The following is a 22739-nucleotide window of genomic DNA, read 5'->3' as shown; positions in this document are numbered from 1 at the left end:
AACTCAGGAACATTGCCAAGAAGTCCCACTTTCAACTCTTCCTTCTCAAAGGAATTCTCCTTCTTCTCACTTTCACCTAGAGGCTCAATGTTACCCAAGCCCTGGTTCTCGCTTGACTATTGCAATAGCCTCCTCCTGAATCTACCATCTTCCACACTGTGACCCCTCCAGCTAATCCAGAATAGGGCAGCAAGACTTATCTTTGGCCTTAACCCCAGGGACAGCACCTCTCCTGCACTAAAAAGTCTTCACTGCCTCCTGGTTAGTGCACAGATTGATTTCAAATCCTTTTGCCTCATCCACAAGGCGGTCTGGGCCCAGGGACCACACTATCTTCAACTTTATCTTACTAAATACTCACATTCTAGACCACTACACTCCTCTGGCTCTAACTCTCTGTGTGTAAAGCATTTTGCTAAACATTTTGCTAAATCGTTCCCTCTCCTCAGCTGGCTCCCTCCTATGGAACATCCTCCCGCTCGCTCTGCGCCTTGTGCAGGATCTTCTTAAATTCCGGATGACTCGCCTTTTTTACCTCCTCCTGTAAAAGCAAAAGGAGATATCGAAGCTGAGTACCCCAAACAAAATACACCAAACACGGGCTATAAAGATTCACAGATCTTTATTCAAATAACTGTACAGTTTATAAAGAAACAAAGTATCAGATAGCTATCTGGCACTCTGTACATCACAGCGAATACCAGCCCTTTCGGTGTGAGAAGTGAGAGGTACTAGGCGTCTAAACATTTACATCTTTTATACATTTTCCAATCGTAATGTCCAGCCACTCTGCAAGTTAATCATTTTCGGTCTTGGGTTTGTGCCGACTTCACCTCTAGTTTATCCAACTATATGCACGTGGATTATTTCCAGTTTGTACAACAACAAGTCACAATGGAAACAGTGTATCTTCGGATTTAACATTAAGCCTTAGTACACGTTCTATACAATGTAGTTCAACAAGTGTTCACGTTTAGTAGTTAAACAACGTTATGGTTGATGTATGTCCGCGGATCGGACTTGTTGGCGCGGGTAATCCTCGATCTACAGGTCAAACTGTGTATTTGGTACAGACATGCTAGAAATTATTTTGAGTAGGGCGCAAAGGGATACCGGGCACCGTTAAGGACATCGGTGCTGGTAAACCCTTTGCACCCTACTACGAGGTCCCTTTGCGGCCCTGTCCTTAACGTCTGCTTTTACCAGGCATTATGGACGGGATCCGCAAAGGGACTTCAGAGCTAATAACGGTACCGTAATTTACGGTACTGTTATTAGCACCCTCCCCATTCCAATTGAGCCCTATGGGGGCTCAAATGGGAATGGGGATTGACATTTTCAATGGGGACTTACCAGTCCCGCAAAGGTCGGACTAGACCGGTAAGTCACCATTGAACGAAGGCGGACACGGTACCGGTAATGGTGCTAGTCATGGCGCTAATAGCGCCATGACTAGCACCAACCTCGGAATGAGGGCCCATGTTGTGCTAGGTGGATAAGCAACAACACAGTGCCCTCCTTACAGGCGCTCTCTGAGTCAGCAGCTAAAAGTAGATCATCTACGTACTGAAGCAGTGTACATGTAGTAGGCAACTCGAGTGTGTCGAGCTGCTCTTTCAAAGCCCTACTGTAGATGCTAGGACGTTTCGTGTAACCTTGTGGCGCACGGGTAAAGGTAAACGAGCATCCCCCTAAGGTGAACGCGAACAGGTATCTACTGTCTTTATGTGTAGAGATACTAAAGAAGGCGTTCTTTAGCTCCACCACACTAAAGTGAGTAGCTGAAGCCGGAATCATGGTTAGTTTTATCGTCACATCAGGCACAATTGGAAATTGTAGAGCAACAATCTTATTGATGGCACGTAAATCCATATTGAAACGGAAGGGAATTGCATTATCGCTGTTTTTGTACATGGGCAAAATCGGACTATTGCACAAACTACCTGCAATTTCCTCAATCACCCCTCGATGCACAAAATCGTAGACTATGCATTTCAAAGCTTGCTCACCATCGACCGAGATTTTATACTGGGGAATACGTGGCAACTTCACTCCATGTTTCAAAATAATTTTAACAGGCTCAATTTGCAAAACACCGACATCATTGTCGTCAATTGCCCACAAACACTCTGGAACATTACTAAATTCCGGCGGCAAAGGTCTGGTCAAGAATTGAGAGACAGAAAGTTGCTGTGGTGAAATCGTCAAACGCACTCCATCAGAAGAACAATGAATTACCGCATTTAATTTTTTCAACAGATTCAACCCCAACAAATTCTCTCCACATTTCGTGGTCAAAAGGAATGGACAGTGGTCCGTAAATGGACCCAAAGAAATAGGTACTGGAGAAAAAAACGGACAGACAACTGGTGTGCCAGAAAACCCTACAGAAACATTGGTTTGCCCTGACAGTGGAATGTTTGGAACCCGTGAATGGTCAATGGAACACTTCTGTGCCCCTGTATCTATCATAAATAGATGCTTCCTATTTCCCACTAACATCTCTACGTAGGGACCTTTCTGATTAACGGGAATAGGCATTGGTTCCAAACCCTGCTTCGGGCAATCCTAGCGAAACAGAATGTCGTCGAAAGGAAGTTCTTCAGAGAGGTAAGCAGCAGAAGGATGATCAAAAATGTTTCCATTATCCACACTTGGTGCCTGATTGTCCTGTGAAAAAGGTTGCTGTGAATCCTGTGAAAACTGACTTCTACCAGGACCCCCTCCCCCAGGGCGGCCTCTGGATCATCTACCCTTATTACCAAATGCGTTATTCGACCTCTGCTGGAGGATCAGGAATTGTGCACGCCAATGACCCTCTTGTCTGCAATAGGCACACTGGTTTATGTTTACAGGACCCAATGGCGCACTTCCCTGTGGAACATACTGACCCCTAAATTGTGAATTACCCCCTCTAGGGCCTCTAACAATTTGCTGTAATAGAACTTTTGTCTTTAAGTCTCCTTTTCTCTTTTCGACTCTTTCTTTTTCGTTATTGACACGATTCTCATAATACTGAGCCATATGCAATACTTCTGACTGAGACTTCGTTTTCCAAGCGCTCTCGGAGGACATCATTTGTGACTGATGTCAGGCAGCAATCCACGCACAAATGTGTCCACGAATAGTCGTTTCCCAGACTTTGTGCCTAAATCTTGCCCACTGAAATCTGAAAATACTTGTTCGAACCGATTGAAAAACCTGGTAGCACCCTCGGACTTCCCTTGGACACAGGCAGTAAGCTTGTCCCAAATAATCTTCTTTTCAGGAATTATAGCTTTCAATTTTGTAACTATTCTGTCAGGCAAAGTTAGTATTGCCTGTGGCGGTCTCTCGCCAGCTGGTCTTTCTCTATCGAGTCTAATCATGTTATTTCATGTATCTCCTAACCCAGGTACATCATCTACAGTCCTAAACTGCTTCCACAAATCAACAGGTAGGAGTACGGGAAATAACACATCAATATCACTTAAAGTGAATATTGATGATTGCAAAACAGACTCTATCTCTTTGTAGAACACTGTCGGATTCTTCCTAATATCGGGAATAGATTGTTTGATGGTGTTCACTTCCTGTCTCGAGAACAGGACGTGAACAAACTGTGACACATAATGTGCAGGAATATCTTGAGCAGCTGCACCTGTTGCAGGATCAGCTGGAATCTCAAACTTTGGGACAAATGTCGGAGGAACCTCTCTCATAGGCAACAGAGAAATAGGCAACTCCGAACGCTTACTGAGCAACAGAGCTAGATTGAGCGCTAAAGCAGCCGAAGAAGTGTCAAATGAAAAAGCCCTCTTATAAATACTCAATAACTCTGCGGGACAACAAATCTTTCTTTTTACGCATACATCCTGTAGGTAGTCTACCATTACCTGTATCACTTTCCTCTGCATTTCTGGCATATACTGACTATACGTGTCATATACTTCAACGGGAGTTATCAACGTGTCTGAAATCCACCTAATCGCATCCTTTGTACAAATTTGTGTTTCCTCATTTATCGGTTTATGACAAGGAAGGAACCGTTTCCCAAACTATCACCATCTAATTCTTCATTCCTTAACCTTTCCAACTTCCTTCTATACACAAAAACCCTCTCAACATGCTCATGTACTTTCTCCGCAGTATCTCTAGAGAACGCTAAAGTATTCAGATCCCTTAACCCTTGTGGGAGATCTATATCATTTAGCCTGTTCCACATTACACATAAATGAATTCCTAATCCTTCAATAAAAAAGTTTTTCTCAGGATAATTGTCTATGTTAGAGAGTGTGGGAAAAACATCAGCTTGTTCACCCTTCTCCATGCAATGTTTAGCCCATGCAGTCAATTCATGCTTCCTCTCTGAAGACACAGTATTACGAGTTACAACCCTTGATCCCGCTCCCCGATCTACTACAAGCGGTGTAAAACCACTTTGAACAGGGAGAGTAGGCAAAATATGTACATTCGGAAACAGAGTTGCTATCACTGGTGCAGCAGGCAAACCCAAGGGACCCACAACAGCAGGCAAAGGTGGAGGAGCAGATGGAGGAGTGATGACAGGAGGAGGAACAACAGCCGGAGGAAGAGGAACATCAGGAGGAGCAATAGGAGAAGCAGGAGGAGCTACGGGAGGAGAAATAACAGCAGGGAGAGGAACATACAGAGGTGGTGCAGTGGCAATAGGCCTTCGTTCATTTAGGAGTTTGTCAATCAGCTCATGAGATACGTGAAAGTCTTGAGAAGGATACATTTTCTAGATACCCAGTGAAAAAGCCCTATCCATATTCCTAACTGACTCAGACTTTTTATTCTGGTCATATAACAACGCTTTTTCGGCGTTCGTTATATGACGGCGCGCATGTTTTCCTCTACTCTTAAGTTGCTGCAAAGCTTCTTTCTTCCAATTCTGTAATACATCCAATGCTGCAGGTCTAGCCTTTTTCTTTAATAATATGGATTCAAAGTATTCAATACGAGGGATTTCAAAACTACCATTGATTGGCCACTGAAGTTCAGAAGCAAGTCTAGTTTGTCTGTGCCAAATATCATTAAACACTATACTACCACTGCCATGCTTACAGTGCATAGTACATGCTGGCGACCCCTCCATTGGTGCGGGTCGGCCAAATTCCAAAGATTGTCTGTCCTTGCGGAATAATGTCCTGAAGCAGGCAGACAATTTCCCAGGCATATCAGAATACTGGTGTTAATTGTACTCCCAAGTGCAGTGCGCCAAAACAAATTATCAGGATACTTAAGAATCGGGTCATGATTCACCTGATCAAATCCTAAGGAGGTCCAATCGGATTTCAAAGTTGTAACTAAGGTCCCACATGGTTGGTGATTTCAGCAAATCTGCCCTCCTCGATATATGGACCCTCGTCAAGATGCCGACTCGGACCGCATGCTCACTGTCCAGGGATGGGATTGTGCAGTGCTGCTGAGGTGTCGCTTCTCATCCAAGAAAGGGGCCCCCTTTTACACCGTCCGATCCCGGTCCGATAGCCGCGTCAACCTTCAACGAGCTGCCATCAATCTTGAGGGTCCCTATTCGGGCGCCATCTGTAAAAGCAAAAGGAGATATCGAGGCTGAGTACCCCAAAGGAAATACACCAAACACGAGCTATAAAAATTCAAAGATCTTTATTCAAATAACTGTACAGTTTACAAAGAAACAAAGTATCAGATAGCTATCTGGCCCTCAGTACATCACAGCGAATACCAGCCCTTTCGGTGTGAGAAGTGACAGGTACTGGACATCTAAACATATACATATTTTATACATTTTCCAATCGTAATGTCCAGCCCCTCTGCAAGTTGATGATTCTCGGTCTAGGGTTCGTGTTGAGTTCACCTCTAGTTTATCCAACTATATGCATGTGGATTATTCCCAGTTTGTACAACAACAAGTCACAATGGCAACAGTGTATCTTCGGATTTAACATTAAGCCTTAGTACACATTCTATACAATGTAGTTCAACAAGTGTTCACGTTTAGTATTTAAACAACATTGTGGTTGATGTAATGTCCACGGATCGGACTTGTTGGCGCGTATAATCCTCGATCTACAGGTCAAACAAAGGACAAGGTCTCATTACACGGCCCTAACATTTGGCCTATGGGCAGTTTAGACATTAACTTCTGTGTGAAGGTCAGGACGGCTAGGTTACAAGCTGGAAACACTGTCCACCATTTTAGAACACAAAGTGACTTTGAAATGGAAATCAAAATGGCGGATGGACCTAAAATGGCGGCTAAGTCAATCTAAGATCGGAACTTTGCAACGTGGATTTTTTTGCAGAGCGACTGGGCTTAGGCCAATATATACAATAAAGGAGGCACAATATCATATCCCGTTTAACACTCCTTCTCTTCATCTCTCCCCTGCTAATCCCACAGTTGCTGCGATTGGTTTCCTGGGCCCTTATGCATCCTCAGGGCCCTGTCCTCCCGCACCCAGTCGGCCCAGCTTCTGTCTATCTGCACTGCCTTGTGTCTCACACACCCCTCGCGGCTCCAGGTCAGGTAGCAGTCAACATTCCCAGCACTTCATCTGTGGCTCAGCCATGAGCTCAGAGTCCACAGCACTGACCCCCTGCCTTCTACATTGCTGCACTTGCACATTCTGAATACTCACAAGGTATAGTAGGTTCATCCTGTTTTCCTCTTTCCCCCTCTTATGTATTGTGTTTTTCATGTATTTAAATGTTTTTTTTGTTTTTTTTATTGCTTCTATCAATTCAATGATTTTGCAAAAACAGGACGAAGCAAGTCAATCAAAATTTCTTTTCTGTTCTTTCTTCACAAGCTTAATTCGACTTAAAGTTAGAGTTTGAGTTTGGGCTTTGCAGTTACCCTTTTGAACTTAAAAGTCTGATTGGAATTCTCGCTCGACTTGTACCTTTCGGTAAACTGGAATTTGCTCCTTCTGGCCCCTCTGATTTGCGTAAACAAGACTCTAAGGCGTTCTTTAATATTTTAGAAGTTGCCAAAGCCCAAGTTGTCCTTGATCCACTCATCAGTCGATTCCACCAGGTTTTTTCTTCATGCAAGGAGTCACTGTCTATTAGTGGTCTCAAGTAAGCTCTTCTCCACTTTATTGTTTCGGGGCAATGCAGAAGAAGATGTTTTATGGTTTCTGGCTCACATGTCGTTCCACACAGTCGACAGAGGTTTGTTTGAGATTGGCCTCTAATAGCCCTTATTTCATTTGTAGGCATTAAATTAAGGCGAGAACGCAAGAAGACAGATCTTAACAACTTGTCTGGAAATCTCTTCAGAACTTCGTTCGGTGTATGTAGTTTTTGTGGTTCAAAGTTCACGTGACAGAGGAATTTGTTTTTTCCAGCCAGTGTTAAGGTCTCTATCCAATCAAGTTGGTCCATCTTGCGTTTTATTCTCGTAGGATTTTGAATTAGATCTTCTTTGCTGCAACCATTATTGGCCAGAGTTACTCGCTGTTTTGCTGCCCAGCAGGAAATGGTCTTGCTTCATCCTTCAGTGATTTCAGAGTTTATTATTTTGTATAGCGGAGGAGATTCTACCATTATTATTTTCCTGAAAAGCGCCATTTCTCCAGCTTCGATTGTTGCTTTTAAAGAGAGAGTTCCCAATTCTCTTCTAATGATCGAGATTCCTGTGGAATTCGGGAGTTGAAGGACTTTGCACCAAAAATATGCTTCCAGTTTAGGCCAAATTGCCGGAGGAATCGCTAGCATTGCTTTGCAACCATACGTCAAACTTGGTATTACTTTACCCTTGTAGAAGTTAATAACAGGGAGAAGTGAGAACCGCCCGTATTTTCGATCCATTATTCTGGCCTGTGTGGTTAGTTTTCGGGTCTTATCCCATAGGTGTTGTTGCATTGAGGCTTCTGTTTTTGAGTTGTCCAGCCACACCTCCAAGTATTTAAAGAGTTTTACCACTTCAACAGGCGAATTTTCGATGTGCCATTTGAAGGATTTTATGTTCTTCTTTGATGGATGGCCTAAAATCAAGATTGTTTTTTCCTTGTTAATTTCTAAGTTGTTGTTCGATATGTAGTTGCCCAAGTTATCAAGTTGCCTTTGAAGCCCAATTTCGGTTTGATCTAAGAGGATTATATCGTCGGCATATAATAGGCGAGTCACAGGTGTAGTTCCAATTTTCGGAGGAAAAGATCTTATCGCTTCCGAGTTGTCTTTAAGGTCGCCCAAAAAGGAAATGAATAGGGCCGGGGCAAATGGGCAGCCCTGTTTCACGCCTCTCAGGGTCGAGATTTCGTCAGAAAGCCTTCCTGCTTGATCCAGCTTGACACTGATCGATGTCTTATCGTGGAAAGCCTTTATTGGGTCAAGGATGTTAAGTGGGCACTTCCATTTGCCTAATTTTGACCAAAGCAGATTTCTGTCAATTTGATCAAACGCTTGGCTTAGATCTATAAAGGCAACATATACCTTTCCAAGTCTTTGCATAGATCTTGCTTTTATAATACTCAGAGCCATGATGTTCGCTGTGGTCCTCAAATTTTTCAAGAACCCTGTTTGAAATGGGTCTCTGCACGGTGCTGTTTTTGCCCATGATTGGAAACTCCTTAGAAGAAATGACCCATAAAGTTTCCCGATTGTGTCCAGAAGTGCTATTGGACGATAATTTCTCGGGTCGGTTCTGTCTCCTTTTTTATAGATTGGTGCAATCACTGCAGTGCGCCAAGAATTAGGAATCGATCTTGTAGCGCTGCAGTTTTTAAATACCTGCTCTATAAAGTTTGCCCATTTCTCTGGATGATTTTTTAGGTCGATATTGGTTATTCCGTCTGGCCCATGAGCTCTGGACGATTTCAGACGCTTAATGGCCAGTATGATATCATCTTTGTCCGAAAAATCTTCCCATGCGGTTTGGTCTGCCTCCGTCATCGGATCTTCTGTGGCTTGGCTAGGAATTTGGAAAATTTTGGTGAAATGTGCTTTCCATTTTTCTTCTGGGACATTATTTAAACCTTTTGTGATTTCTCCTTCATTAAAGTTTCTTATTAATTGCCAGAAGGCTCCCGAGTTTTTATTAGCCAGTTTTCTAAGCATGTCTTCAGAGTCCTGTTGGTATAGGAAAATTCTACGGAAGCGTAACCAAGATTTATACTTTTTTTGTTCCTTCAAATAGAGGTTTCTAGGATCTTCTGAGATTGATTGTGCTGCTAGTTTCTTTAGCTTTCTCAAGGTAGAACGTTTTGATACTAATTCCTTGTCATAGGTATGAAGAGGATTCTGAGTAAACTTTTGGGATGGCCTTCTGGGAATCATGAAGGGAATCAATAGGGTCTGGTAGTCAGTAGATTTTAAGGACTCATTGTTTCCCCGTAGACAATGTCTTTTGTAGCTTCTGGACAGTTCCTCTATTCGGTTGGCAGTGAGTCTTAGGCGATTTCCTTGAATGTTTGATTCAATGCGTTCTGGCATTATCGTTTTGTCTTCTCCTCCCGTAGGCCATACGATTTGCAAAATATTGTGATCACTCGCCTCAGCCCTTAAAACCTCAAAGGATGAAATTCGGTGGAGCATCTCCTCTGAGACATATATAGTCTATTGTCCCATTCTGGGCGCCCCTTTCCCAGGTTGGGATGCGGACCGTCTGCGGAAGTGATTGGTCAATATTGTGAAGATTTCTTGAAGCCATAAGTGATTCCCATTTCTGTCCATGAGATTCTACCTGGCTTTTCGGATGCAGTGATTTGGTTCTTGAGGGATCACTCGGACATTTGGCGTTTAGATCTCCACTTAGAGTTATTAGTGGACTATTTTGGGTTGTCATTATGTTGTCTATCTCTCCCTCAATGGATTCAATGAAGAGCCTGTCCGAAATGGCTTGAGGGTTCCAGTAGACCGTAATAACAGTTATCACAAGGGAGGTTAAGGTTTGGCTCTTCCTGTCTAATTGATCCCTCTTTATTGAGACTGCAAGGTAGGATTGGGTTGCTGCCAGCTTCTTCTGTATTGAAAGGCCTGAGCCAGATTTGACTGCCACAAGATGCCCAGATGATGGACGGCCCAAACGATTTAAATGTATTTCCCACTCCAGCTTCCTCCCTTGCCCTGTGGGCGCTTTGAAACAGTATTTTCTTATGGTATAAGCTCCTAACAAGCAAACAATGAATAAATAAATACCCTTGAGTAGAATATGAGGTGGAGCAACGTACTATCAGAATTTGAACATCACCTTCTGAACTAGATTTGAATAATGATTGATTGCTGAAACTATGTAGGTTGATGCCTACAACAAATGTATGTACCCCCGTCCCTTTTAAGCCAGTGTTGTATTTAAAATGGTGCTCATTTTCGAGTTCACCATAAAAAGGCAGCAGGGGCCTTTTCCGTTTACCCTTTAACATACATAGGTCTCTGCCACCTTATTTTTCTCCTTTGCATGGGGAATGTTGCCCTTTTGCACTCCGCTGTGGAAATAAAATAAATGCATGCATATCAGGCGGTGTTTACAATGGATTCTTATGGAGTCTGTCTGCTTTTTGCTGGTTCATTTGGCTGGCAAATGCTGTAGTATTTGTATGGGGCAGATTAAGGCAGCAACAGAATCATAAGTAACAACCAGCCCCTCCTCTCCACCATACAAATTAAGGAAAATGGGATATGGCGTTTACGTTAGGCCCCACACGAAAATGAGCTCCGATATGTCGTATAAAGTGTATTCACTTCGAGCATTGGATGTGGCACGAGGGCTTGCCATTAACTTTCCATCATCTACGGTCTGCTGTTGGACCTGACTCGCTGCTATCCCAAGGCTACCTGGAGGACTTTGCCTCGAGGCTAAACAGTGTAAATTCGCAAGTCCCTCCAGCTCTTCCAATGAATAATACATATTTTCTTGCTGCTCGTGCTCGGAGCAGGAATTATTTTCACCTTCAGAGAGCATATTGTTCACTTGTTCCTGCCCCTACTGCACTTCAAAAGAGACTAGGGCAATCTCCATAGACAGGGTAGGGCCTGAGCCCGCAAGTCCCACCCAAAATCTGTAAATGGCCACTCATCGGCGCTGGTATTTACAGTCACTGCTGTGGCCCCAACTACATTAGCTTCAGGCCCCACTTGTTACACAATCCTGGTAAGCGACCAGGCTGAATTATAAAAAATGTGGTGCAAGAGATCTTCTTATGTGACCGGTGTGTAATGATGTGCACATGCATTCCTGGACGATTGTGTTAGCCCTCATCTTTTCCGTTGCTTTTCCCCTCAACCCGTCCTCCTCTTTGCTCCCTGCAGTATGTTCCAGTGTGTGGTGCGTTCTCGTGTTAATCACACACATAATTAAAATGTGTACGAAACTCTCTGCTTCTCTCCACAGGGTGATGAATGATGTTTTTCGTGAACAGCTGAAGAGCAGAAGGCGAGACCTTGACGAGGTGAGTAGCAGCTTGCGATGGCAATGCCTTGGTTCCCGCCATGTGCACTGCACGGAGGCGCTCATTTATTCATGCATTGATGCGAATCGCAGCAGCTCCTGGCACGAGTAGTGACGCCTTGTGCTCGGGTCCACTTTTAGTTCTCTTCTGACTCTGGAACAATCCATAGTCAGGGTGCACGTTTACTGAGGCAAACACGATGCAAATACGATTTTACTTCAAGGACTAAACTGTTCGCTAGTTTGAGGAAAATGGATTAACATGAGCAAATCACTGATTAACCAATCAGAATCCGCAGTAAGACAACAGTGCCCTGCTTGGCTCACGTTTTAGGCATGTGCCACCAGCAAATCACAATCTGACTCTGTGATGTTTTGCTTCTGCTGCTCATCTCATTTCCAGATGCTCCTTTTGACACCACACGCACTACCTTCAAGCTAACATTGCTAATTATTAATTTAAACAAATTGCACAGTTTATTTTAGGTTATCTTACATTGTGGACAGTAGAGGTGGGCTGCTTCACCAAGCGTGCATATTCTAACATGATAAAAATATTTGGCATTATCATGATGGGCAATTATCTCATGATAATGTACAATATGATCTCCATTCATGCCATCATAGCACAGCAGGACAGGGGCGGCAAAGCTTTGAGAGCAGGTAAAGTATGTTTTTGATCTTTGAAGACAAAGGTGAGACAAAACAGCATGGTCAATATGCTAAGAGATTCAAGATTGTGTTTTTTATGGTATACTGAAGATACAACAACACAGCTGCTCATCTTCAAAGTCAGAGTGAGATACAGAAGAAAGTGAAAATTGCCTCTGAACATTACTATTATGTCCCCAAAGACCAAAGGAGTGGTCATTATCACTGAGTAATGACCGGGCCCATTCGCCAAGACCGATACGTAGTTTAAAGGTCTTTATAAAAAGAGATAATGACTCCTCCTGAGGTCTTCAAGGCTAGTAGTATACACCACTGATAGCAATGTAGGCTGGGGCATTGTGGTGATGAAGTGAACATTTTTAGTTTAATAGTGATTAAAGTAAATCGGTAAAAGGTGGTAGTTAAATAAATGTGGATTATTTTGTAGTATTTAAAAATTAAGATTGTGTTCAAATATTAGTGTGTGTGGATATACACTCATTTTAATTGAAAGGTTGCTTAAATCGGAAACAGTTTTATCAATGGGTTGTAATATAAAAGCAAACGCTTACTCTGTGTGAAATGGAAAGCACTTTTGCATGTTTTAGCTTTCACTTTGGTGCATTCAATTGGATGTTGCCTATCACTTTAAAGGTGGAGTGAACAAAGATCCTCACAAAAATAATTCTTGCTAGGAAATTGCATTGATATTTTCTAGTCAAGTCCGATCTATGACGGTCTCGTCAAAACTGGTTCTTCCATGTTCTTCAAAAACTATCAAGGACCACATTGACACCCTTGCTCCTGCCCTGGCTAACTTCTGCAACCACTCCTTCGCCACTGCAGCCTTCCCTTCCCCCCTGAAGCGTTCTTTTGTGCACCCTCTTCTCAAGAAACCCACAGCCGACCCCTCCTGTCCCACTAACTATCGCTCAGTCTCCATCACTCCTTTCCTGGGCAAACTCCTGGAAAAGCTGGCCATCTCCCAGCTTAATCTTCACACTGAATCTGTTGGTTGTCTCAATGACCATCAGTCTGGCTTCAGAGTAGCCAGAAGACCGAAAGCTGCTCGCCTGAATATCCATGAAGAACTTCTCTCTAACCTTGATTCTAATCTCCACTCTGTCCTCGTTACTCAATCTCTCTTCTGCCTTTGACACGGTCAACCATGCCATCCTGCTCAATCGTCTCTGTGATAACCTGGGTATCACTGATCAGGCCCTGGCCTGGTTGACCTCTCTAATCGACCCTCCCAGGTCCAGCTTGGGTCCTTCCTTTGCTCTATCTCACTCTTTACCTGTGGTGTTCCCCAGGGGTCTAACCTCTCTCCCTGGCTGCTCAACCAATACCTGGCACCTCTCGCCCACTGCATTGCCTCTCTCTGCTCCAACTTTCAGTGCTATGCGGATGACACTCGTTTTCAGGCTCCCTTCTGCCACCTCTTCTCCTTCTCTCATCTCTGACTGTCTATCTGTTATCCAGGAGTGGTGTGCCACCAACGATCTCTGCCTTAATGCCTGTAAGTGGAGATTCTCCTCATCGGCACACCTGCACCCTCCTTTCCTGTCACTCTCTTGCTGGCCTCCCTCGGCCCTCTTCCTGCTCCCACCTGTGAGGCTAAGAACCTGGGGGTCATCTTCGACTCCATACTCTTCTTTTCTCATCACATCTCTGACGTCTCTAAGAAGTCAAACAACCAACTGTACCTCCTCATAGGTATTCTTCCTTTCCTCTCCTTCCCCCAGGAGCTCACTGTCTCTAGAGCTATGGTTCTCTCTAGGCTGGACTACTGCAATAGCCTCTTTCTAAATCTGCCTGCTTCCACTCTCCGCCCTCTGCAACTCATCCAGAAAAGGACTGGGAGGCTTGTCCTTGGTCTCAAGCCCAGGCATCATATCTCTCCAGCACTGAAATCTCTGTATTGGCTCCCAGTTGCTGCAAGGATTAAAGGAATGGTTCGCCCAAAACCAAACATTTTTATTTCAAAAATAGATAGGCAAAATTAAAAGAAAACGATTGCCATTTTTTTTCAAGTCCCTATGTAACATTTTGAGCAATTCAAGCTCAAAATTTGCAAAAGCAAGCACATGGGCGCATCCATTTTGTGAAATGGATGCCCGCCTGTGCTGGCTTTTGCTTTTGCGGCACTAATGAAGGAAAAGCTAGCCAGCTGTAGTAAACAAAAGCTACCAATGGGTGGCTTTTCCTTCATTGGTGCCGGGACTCGGAGGACGCGGACCAGAGACTACAGGCAGAAAAGCTGCAGCTGCATCTCGGTAAGTGCTATTTTTTTTTTTTTTTAAATAAGCACTAGCTGCGTTTTTTTTTCTAGAGCCCCAAATGGGAAAGTAGATTTAGGCAGAAACACTGCAGCATTTAGCATTTCCCATTTGGGGCTCTCGGGGCCCCCCGTGGGGAGCCCTAGAGCCCCAAATGGGAAAGCAGATTTAGGCAGAAACACTGCAGCATTTAGCATTTCCCATTTGGGGCTCTCGGGCCCCCCGTGGGGAGCCCGAGAGCCCCAAATGGGAAATCAGCTGTAGGCAGAAACACTGCGGCATGTAAACACAACTGTGTTGTGTTTCTGCCTGCCTTGGCTTTCACTTTGGGTCTCCGGGGCTCTCCTGGGGGAGCACCGGAGACCCAAAGTGATAGCCACGGCAGGCAGAAACACAATGCGGTTGTGTTTGAAAACACTGCAGTTTTTCTTTCTGAGTTTCTCAGGCTCCTCGGAGGAGCCTGAGAAACTCAGAAAGAAAAACTGCAGCGTTTTCAAACACAATAACGTTGTATTTATGTTTGCGGTCGCTTCAAAAGCTACCGCAAACATAAATACAACGTTTTTAAAGATGCAGTTTTATTTCTAAGTTTTCCTGGCTCCTCCAGCCCGGAAAACTTAGAAAAAAAAACGCAGCTAGTGTTTATTTTTATTTTAAAAATAGCACTTACCGAGATGCAGCTGCAGCTTTTCTGCCTGTAGTCTCCGGTCCCCGTCCTCCACGTACAGCACCAATGAAGGAAAAGCCACCCAGTGGTAGCTTTTGTTTACTACAGCTGGCTGGCTTTTCCTTCATTAGTGCTGCAAAAGCCAAAGCGAGCACAGCGGCAGGCATCCATTTCACAAAATGGATGCCCCCATGTGCTTTCTTTGAGCTTGATTTGCTCAAAATTTTACATAGCGACTTGGAAAAAAAAAATTGGCAATCATTTTTTTTAATATTGCCTATCTATTTTTTAAATTAAAAATGTTGGGCGAACCATTCCTTTAAGTTCAAGACCCTCAGCATTGTCCACAAGGCCTTCTGGGGCCTGTGTCCTCAATACCTCCAACTCTCTCTTCACAAATACCTTCCTACTCGAGCTCTTCACTCCTCCACCTCCAACTCCCTCAGGGTCAGTTGCTTCTCCAAGCAACGAGTTAGTGGTAGATCACTTTCTTCGCCTGGGCCCTCCCTCTGAAACAACCTCCCTGCCTCTCTGAAACTTGAGGAGAACCACCTCTGGTTCCGGAAGCACCTCAAGACCTTCTTCTTTGCTTCTGCCTTCTCTCTTTATTTCCCCTGCTGATTTCCTGTCTTATACTGCACTGGTCACCTGGCTAGCCTCTGATTCGGGCCCAGGTCCCTACCCACCACACCTGCACTGCTTCCTGGCAACCCTTGCACTTGGGTCTGTATCTGTAACCCTACAGTCCCCCTACCTGCACTTTTGGACACCTGCTGTCGGCACTTACCCTTGCACCTGCCACCTGCTGGCCCCACTTCTTGTTATTGTTTTGATCCCATGTACAGCACTGCCCCTCCCCTTTCCCCTGGCACATTTCCCTTCCCCTCCCCTGCACTTGTGCAATCTCAATGTCACCTGGCCTAATAAGATCGTTGTCTCTGTCCTCCCTCTGTTCCCTCTTCCTTGCCTCGTCGCGCCTTGAAACACTTGGGTAAAGGCGCGTTACAAATGCCATATCATATCATGTTCCCTGAATACAGATATCCACTTTCTTCTGTTACCCTGTCTGCTTCTACAATCAGAATTCTCTGAATGCAGTTAATAACAGTAGATGACAACTCCATTCTGAACAGTCTGGTTGGCTCGGAGGTGGTCAATAATGACTTCTTTGTGCTCAATATAAACATGCTCATCATCAGCCGTGCACAGTCCGATTGCTCTCTGAATTGCAAAACCTCTCTCTCAGGAAATGGGTTAGGAAATAGTGTGGATCCCCGATAGAGAATAATGTAGCAAGAGTGAAGGGTGAGGGTGTACTTGTGGACAGCACCATAAAGGGAATACATTGGGAAAGGAATGCAGTCGTATGACAGGATAAGAAGCAGCACCACACGCCAATAGGTTGCTCTGAGTAATAGCCCTCAGACTGAGAAGCACATTGCCTCAGCAGACCAGAAATATCACGGACCTCATGAAGTTAGGAAGAAAGTTAAACAGCACACTTGTTCTGAACTGTATTCCAGGCTCGTATTGGCCCATTTGGCCCCTGCCCGAAAGGGTCTGATAACAATCTCAGCCACATTTATTTGTTAATCTGGGGCCAGTCTTGGCATTGCCAGCTCACTGTAAAAAACACATGGGGGACACAGGATGGTATCCTGTATCGAGTGCTGTCATTTTGTCATGATATGTTTTTTAGTTGCAAGTTTGTTTTTTCTGCCTTTTTTGTAATCCCAATGGCACTTCCCGATTTCTGAACGGTGCGAAATAACAGAGCCAGCACTCTTAAAAAAGTTGTATTCAACTACTTAGCAACATTTTGCACAGTCAAGCATTATATTGCAGTTTCCTCTTTTTTAATTGGATTTATTATTATTTTATTATTTATTTATTTGTTTAGTTCCATAAAAACTTTACAAAATGTTTACACCTAAACACAATCTAAAACAGTCTATATCAATCTAATATCACATCACATATATTAAAATCATGCAAAAACATGTTAAAACGTCTAAAACACTGCGTCGAACCCTTAGAGGAGTAAGCAAGGATCAATAGAGCACATTTTTCATTTACGATATGTAACAGATATATTACTCCATTAGGCGACGGCTAGACCACCCGTGCAAAATGTGAGGGCTCATGTATCTGACTAACGGAGGGCGCCGGTGTCCTTTAAATTAACAGTGGCTTACCTCAGCCCATACTGCCTTTACGAAGGTGAGGTAAAACCCAAGCACATAGGGCAGCATGATGTCGCTTGGTTCAGGTCGAGTAACAAATCCTACTGATTATATTAAGACACATACAATTAACAAGCTCACACATCTCTGGTTTGCAACCTGCAAATCATATTATAAAAATCTAAAAGACTTTCATTACATCACCATATAAAAACAATTTGTTACAATCAACTCTATCATAGCCGTAGTATTATATCATATTCACACTGGTAACCGCTTTTTAATAACTCCCCATAATTGATACAGAGCGTTATGAACACTTTGGTTGTCTGTATTCAGACAATAGTTCCAAAAGGCTGCATCTTTAATGAACTCATATGCATGTGCCAGACGGCCTAAAATTCTCATACATTCTACTCCCAGGACAGCGAATTCTGTCATGAGATGTCTCGCAGTCTCTATTTAGGCTGTAATACCAGCCCCAGTCTTATGTGTCCTTATGTCGCTCTGTTCCTTTCCATCCTGTTCACGTGCCTGGTCTCAGATGCTCTAAAGATAAACATCATATCACATCACTATGCTTACTCTCTACTTTACACCATCATTCAACTAGAACACAGCTATACCCCTGATTAATTCGGCCTAGCTGTTCACATACAAATATGACCCCCATAAACACATCATCACCCTAATAAAACACAGCTAGCCGAGCACATTCCGGCCTAGCTGCTCACATACGCGTCTTTCAGGCCTAATGCAGCCAAAGCCCAGTCTTGGTGTCCACCCACCAGACTACACACATACAACTGATATCTCCAGCACCACTCCTAACGCTAGGATGCAGCTACCATCCGGCAATTACATCAGCTGCTCACATATCCGGAGCACCCACGCACCCTACGACACTATCTCTCTACTGACCAGAACTACGGTTCCCGAGGGCGTTCAACCTACCAGCGCCTTGAGGTCATACCAATGATATATAGAGCGCTATATAAATGCAAAGTAACATAACATAACATAACATTGTGCCCGGGATCTTACATATGCAACAGCATCTTTCCTTCAGGGGAATCCCACGCTGTGCGCCAATTAATACCAAGATGGGCAATTGGCTGATACGCAGTTTTAAACGGAAGTGAAAAACTGCCAAATTCGGGCAGTGTCTCACATACTGCTGTGGATGTAAATATTTATGCATAACACCTGCGACATAAGTATGACTGTGTAGTGCCTACAAGTGGGTATAATTATTAATCGAAACCCACTGCTTGGCTTTTCCTGTGAAGATGCGCTTTAGTGTTGCATGTATAGTGCCCATGGAGTAGTCTGCCTCCATCCTATTGTCTTAAATAGGTTGGGTACTAATATCTCAAAGATATCCTTGATACCCCCATGGCTCACCCTAGCAGGTTCATCTAATAAGTGGAGCAGTTGGCATTTTGGCTTGGAATGGATTTTCAAGTGCAATAGTCCTCGCTGAATCAGCATTTCACCCTTTAGCGAGGTCAGGCTAATTTCCAATGTAATATATTGCACTGAAGTAGCGGTACTAAGCCTCAAAATCAGTTTCCAAAACTGCCCCTCTATAATATCCAGCCATGTCAAATCCCTCATAGCCAATGCCTCCAAACCATATAACACCATAGGGCAGAAACATTGTTTGTACAGTATGATAATCTCAATTGTGTTTATGTAAAATTAGCTGAGCCGTTACTGAATAAGTACATACACATACGAGCTGTCATCACAGTCTGTTGCAAACCTGCAGCAGGTGAACTTATCACAGCTTCTTTTGTAGTAATAGTAAAATCCAGGCCTGTTTTAGGTTCATGTCACTTTTCATTATGGTACTTTTAGTCTTGCTCATACAATGAGAAAACAAAGCTGCAATCATACCCTCTTTCATTTTTACAAGAATGATCATACATATATTGGTTTAGCATGACTAGTGTAGTACATTGCAGGTCAGCGCTATAAAAAAAAGTGAATTGCATTAACTCTTGAAGCCAAAATATTCACATATAGTGATATTTTGCAGTGCAAATAGAGCTGCAAACCAATGTGAACAAGCGCCTATAATGCTCAAATCTCAACTACAGCACCTAACCAAAGTGGGTGACCCTCTGCAACCCATTCAATCTCATGGTGCTTCATCCTCCAAAATGAATAGCGCCAGGCATTTGGCTCACAGTGCATGTTATTCAAAAATATAGCACTTGTGTTATACAAATGCGGGGAACATTTTCTGAGGGAAGGAGGGCCACTTTCTTTTTACTGCCCAGGCTTACTTGTTGCACCTGTCTGTCCCTGCCTCAATTATCAATTATCCCCTAGAGAACAAGACCAGCAATGCATCAGGGACATAATGTAACCTTCCCACTTTAACCAGCATGAACTTCACCTAAATGAATGCTGGAAATCATGACCTAAGATTACACACGTGTAGCCCTATATGTCCTCCTACCTTGATCACCACTAGCTGCAGGATAAACAATCAGCATTCGACCCAGTGGATTATGCTATCCCGATGAAATACTTTAAGGAGCAATTCAATGCTTAGCGTGATACAAATAAACAGACACATCAATTCAATGGTAGAGGCTTATTAATCACTCAGCTCCACCTAAAGGTGCAGCTATAGCTGGGTGAACCTGGTGGTCCTTAGGGCTCTGGCCTGATCCCCCTCTCGGGTCAGTGCCTGCCCAGAGCAGAGGCTGGCCACTTGCCCAACCAGGAGACCACACAGTTTTCTTAAAACAAAAACAGAAGACACCCTCCTCTATGTGCCGTCAGCACATAGAGGAGCGTGTCTGCCTGTCTTCCAATCCCGGCTACCTGACTGCCGGTCCCTTCCCAGCCACTCATTGATTGGCTGGGGCAGGATAGGAAGTCAGGCGGCTAGGACAGGAAGTCAGACAGACACACTCCTGTATATGCAGCCTGCACAACAGGAGCATGTCTTTTGTTTTCCCCGTCTCAGCCACTCATTGATTGGCTGGGGCAGGATTGGAATACTTGCGGTGCTGTGAGGCAGTGAAAATTGGACAAGCTAAGTGATCCCCTTTGTTGTCCACTAGCTCATTTCCCCCCAGTACCCTTTTTCCCATTTTGTTGCCCCAATCCCTTTAGCTGCCCCAGACCCGTGTTGACCCTTTTCTTGACTCCAGTCCCATTTAGCCCCTTGTGTTGCCCTTAACCCTATTGATATGATATGATATGGCATTTATAACGTGCCTATACCTAAGTGCTTCAAGGCTCGACCTCCAGACCGTTTTGCCCCTTCCTTTGACCCCTAGTCCCATTTAACCTCTTTTATCTGCCCCAGGACCATTTTGCCCCTTTCCTTGAACCCCCATTCCCATTTAGCCCCTTTCGCTGCCCCAGACCCGTTTTTCCCTTCTCTTGACCCCAATCTCGTATAGCTCCTTTAGTTGCCCCTTAACCCTTTAGCTACCCTAGACCCATTGTCCCCTTCTCTTGAACCCCAGTCCCATTTAGCCTCTTTAGCTGCCCAGACCCGTTTTGCCCCTTCTCTTGACTCTCCAGACCCATTTAGCACCTTTTGTCGCCCTTTAACCACTTTAACTGCTCAGATGCATTTTGCCCCTTCTCTTGACCCCTGTTCCAATGCAGACCCTTTTGTTGCACCTTAACCCCTTTGGCTGCCCAAGACATGCTCTTATCCCTTTTCTTAACTGCCCATTTTGCCCCTTCTCTTGACCCCCAGTCCCATTTAGCTTCTTTTCTTGCCCCTTAACACCTTAAGCTGTCCCCTAGCCTGTTGTGCCCCTTCTCTTGAACACCAGGCCCCATAATTATAATTGTTCTTTTATAACGTGCTTAGTACCGGAGACCAGTCACTACGCGCAAGACTGGGATTTGAACATATGTTTCCAAGACAAATGCGTTGCGCCTGAGCTTTTTTAGCCCCTTTTGTTGCTGCTTAACCCGTTTTGCCCCTTCTCTTGACCACGTCCCATAAAGCCCCTTTTGTTGCCCCTTAACCTTTTAGCTGCTCCGACCCGTTTGGCCCCTTCTCTTGACCCAAGTCCCATTTAGCCCATTTAGCTACCCCAGACCAGTTTTGCGTCTCTTTTTACCCCACCCCCATTTCTCCCTTTGTTTCCCCTTAACCCCTTTAGCTGGCCCAAACCCGTTTTCCCCTCATCTTGACTCCACCAGTCCCATATAGCCCCTGTTGTTGCCCCTTAACCCCTTTAGCTGCCCCAGAACTGTTTTGCCCCTTTCCTTAAACCCCTTTCATTTAGGCCCTTTAGCTACCCCAGACCTGTTGTGCCCCTTCTCTTGGCCCCCCTGGTCCCATTTAGCCCCTTTTTTTGCCCCTTAACCCCTTTAGCTACCCCCAGACCCGTTTTACCCCTTCTCTTGACCCCCCTGGTCCCATTTAGCCCCTGTTGTTGCGCCGGGTCTGTTTAGCCCCTTTTTTGATTCTCACTCCCTCAGCCCCTTTTGTTGACCCGACCCCCCCCAGCCCCCAGTCCTGATTTTTTGCCCCAGGCCCTTTTAGCTCCTATTCTTTTCACAGCCCCTTGGTTTGCCTTCTTTAGCCCCTTTTCTTGCCCCAGTCCATTTAAGCCCTTTTTTCTTGTCCCTTTAGCCCTTTTTGTTGCCTACCCAACCCCATTAACTCATTCCCTTGCCCCCCAACCAGGCCCCTCCCCTGTTTCGCATGGCCATTTCCCAGGCTCAGCTCATGCTTGGTCCTAAGAGTCAGGCCAGAGGCAAGACCCCCATGCTCGGCCTGGCTCGACCCTACCCATAAATTCACCGGCTCCCCCAGGTCTAGGTGCAACTGGCATGTCTCGTGCGTGCTCATCAGGGCCTTGGAGACACGCTGTGCCTCCTCCTGTCTTAATTGGCTGTTCATTGGGCATTCTGTCTGAACTGCATTGTGCAGGAAGGTGAGCCAACCACGTATTCCTCCCATAGTGCTGTGTTGCTCTATATGGAGGGAGCAGTGAGTAGGCAGAGAGAGACTGTTGATTGGATGAAAAATATACAGGAGGCTTGCAAGTAACTGGAGGGGAATGACGAAATGAGTAGGGTGGTCCAGGATATTTTGAATGTCAAATTTGAACATGTGTACCCTGGGATGATTTGATTTTTAAAAAAATATTTAACATTGTAAAGACAAACCGTGGACTTCAGGGAGTATAATTGTAAGGGTGGCATCGGTAGGGCATTGGGTTAGCCAGATGCATTTGGGGAGAATAACCAGCTACATTTGATGACGTACAGTGGCAGAGACGTGTGCATGTCAAATTGAGCTAGAGGCATAAACGTGGTGGTGGTGGCAGGGTCCTTCCACGAGAAGCCATACTGACCTTGGGAAACAGACCGGTGTTAACGAGTGGCTGTAGTGCGGTTGATTTGTTATTTATGAAAGCAAAAGGGTACTCCTTAAAAAAGAAGAAATTGTGTCTTCATTTGAGTTAACATGTTTTAACAGCAGGATTTGAGTCAGGGTTAAATATAGAAATGTGCCTAGCAGGTTTTAGACATGAGATGTTTCTACTTCCTGTCAGGGAAGATATTGAAGCCCACCTTTTGAGGTTTGA

At 44.5% G+C, this 22739-nt stretch overlaps 1 protein-coding gene across 1 annotated transcript in view; it reads left to right on the top strand.

Moving 5' to 3' along the window:
- Positions 1-22739, top strand: part of LOC138468137 (spermatogenesis-associated protein 7-like) — a 1832011-nt gene that overhangs the window by 1502650 nt on the left and 306622 nt on the right. The window contains exon 10 of the mRNA XM_069608567.1: positions 11321-11378. Within this exon, the coding sequence (XP_069464668.1) occupies positions 11321-11378 (58 nt within the window). The remainder of the gene's footprint in view (positions 1-11320; positions 11379-22739) is intronic.

Source organism: Ambystoma mexicanum, chromosome 4q (assembly GCF_040938575.1).
Source record: "Ambystoma mexicanum isolate Mex_15411 chromosome 4q, UKY_AmexF1_1, whole genome shotgun sequence".
Classification (NCBI taxonomy): Eukaryota; Metazoa; Chordata; class Amphibia; order Caudata; family Ambystomatidae; genus Ambystoma; species Ambystoma mexicanum.
Note: the sequence above shows the minus strand (reverse complement) of the source record. Positions and strands in the feature narration are given on the sequence as shown.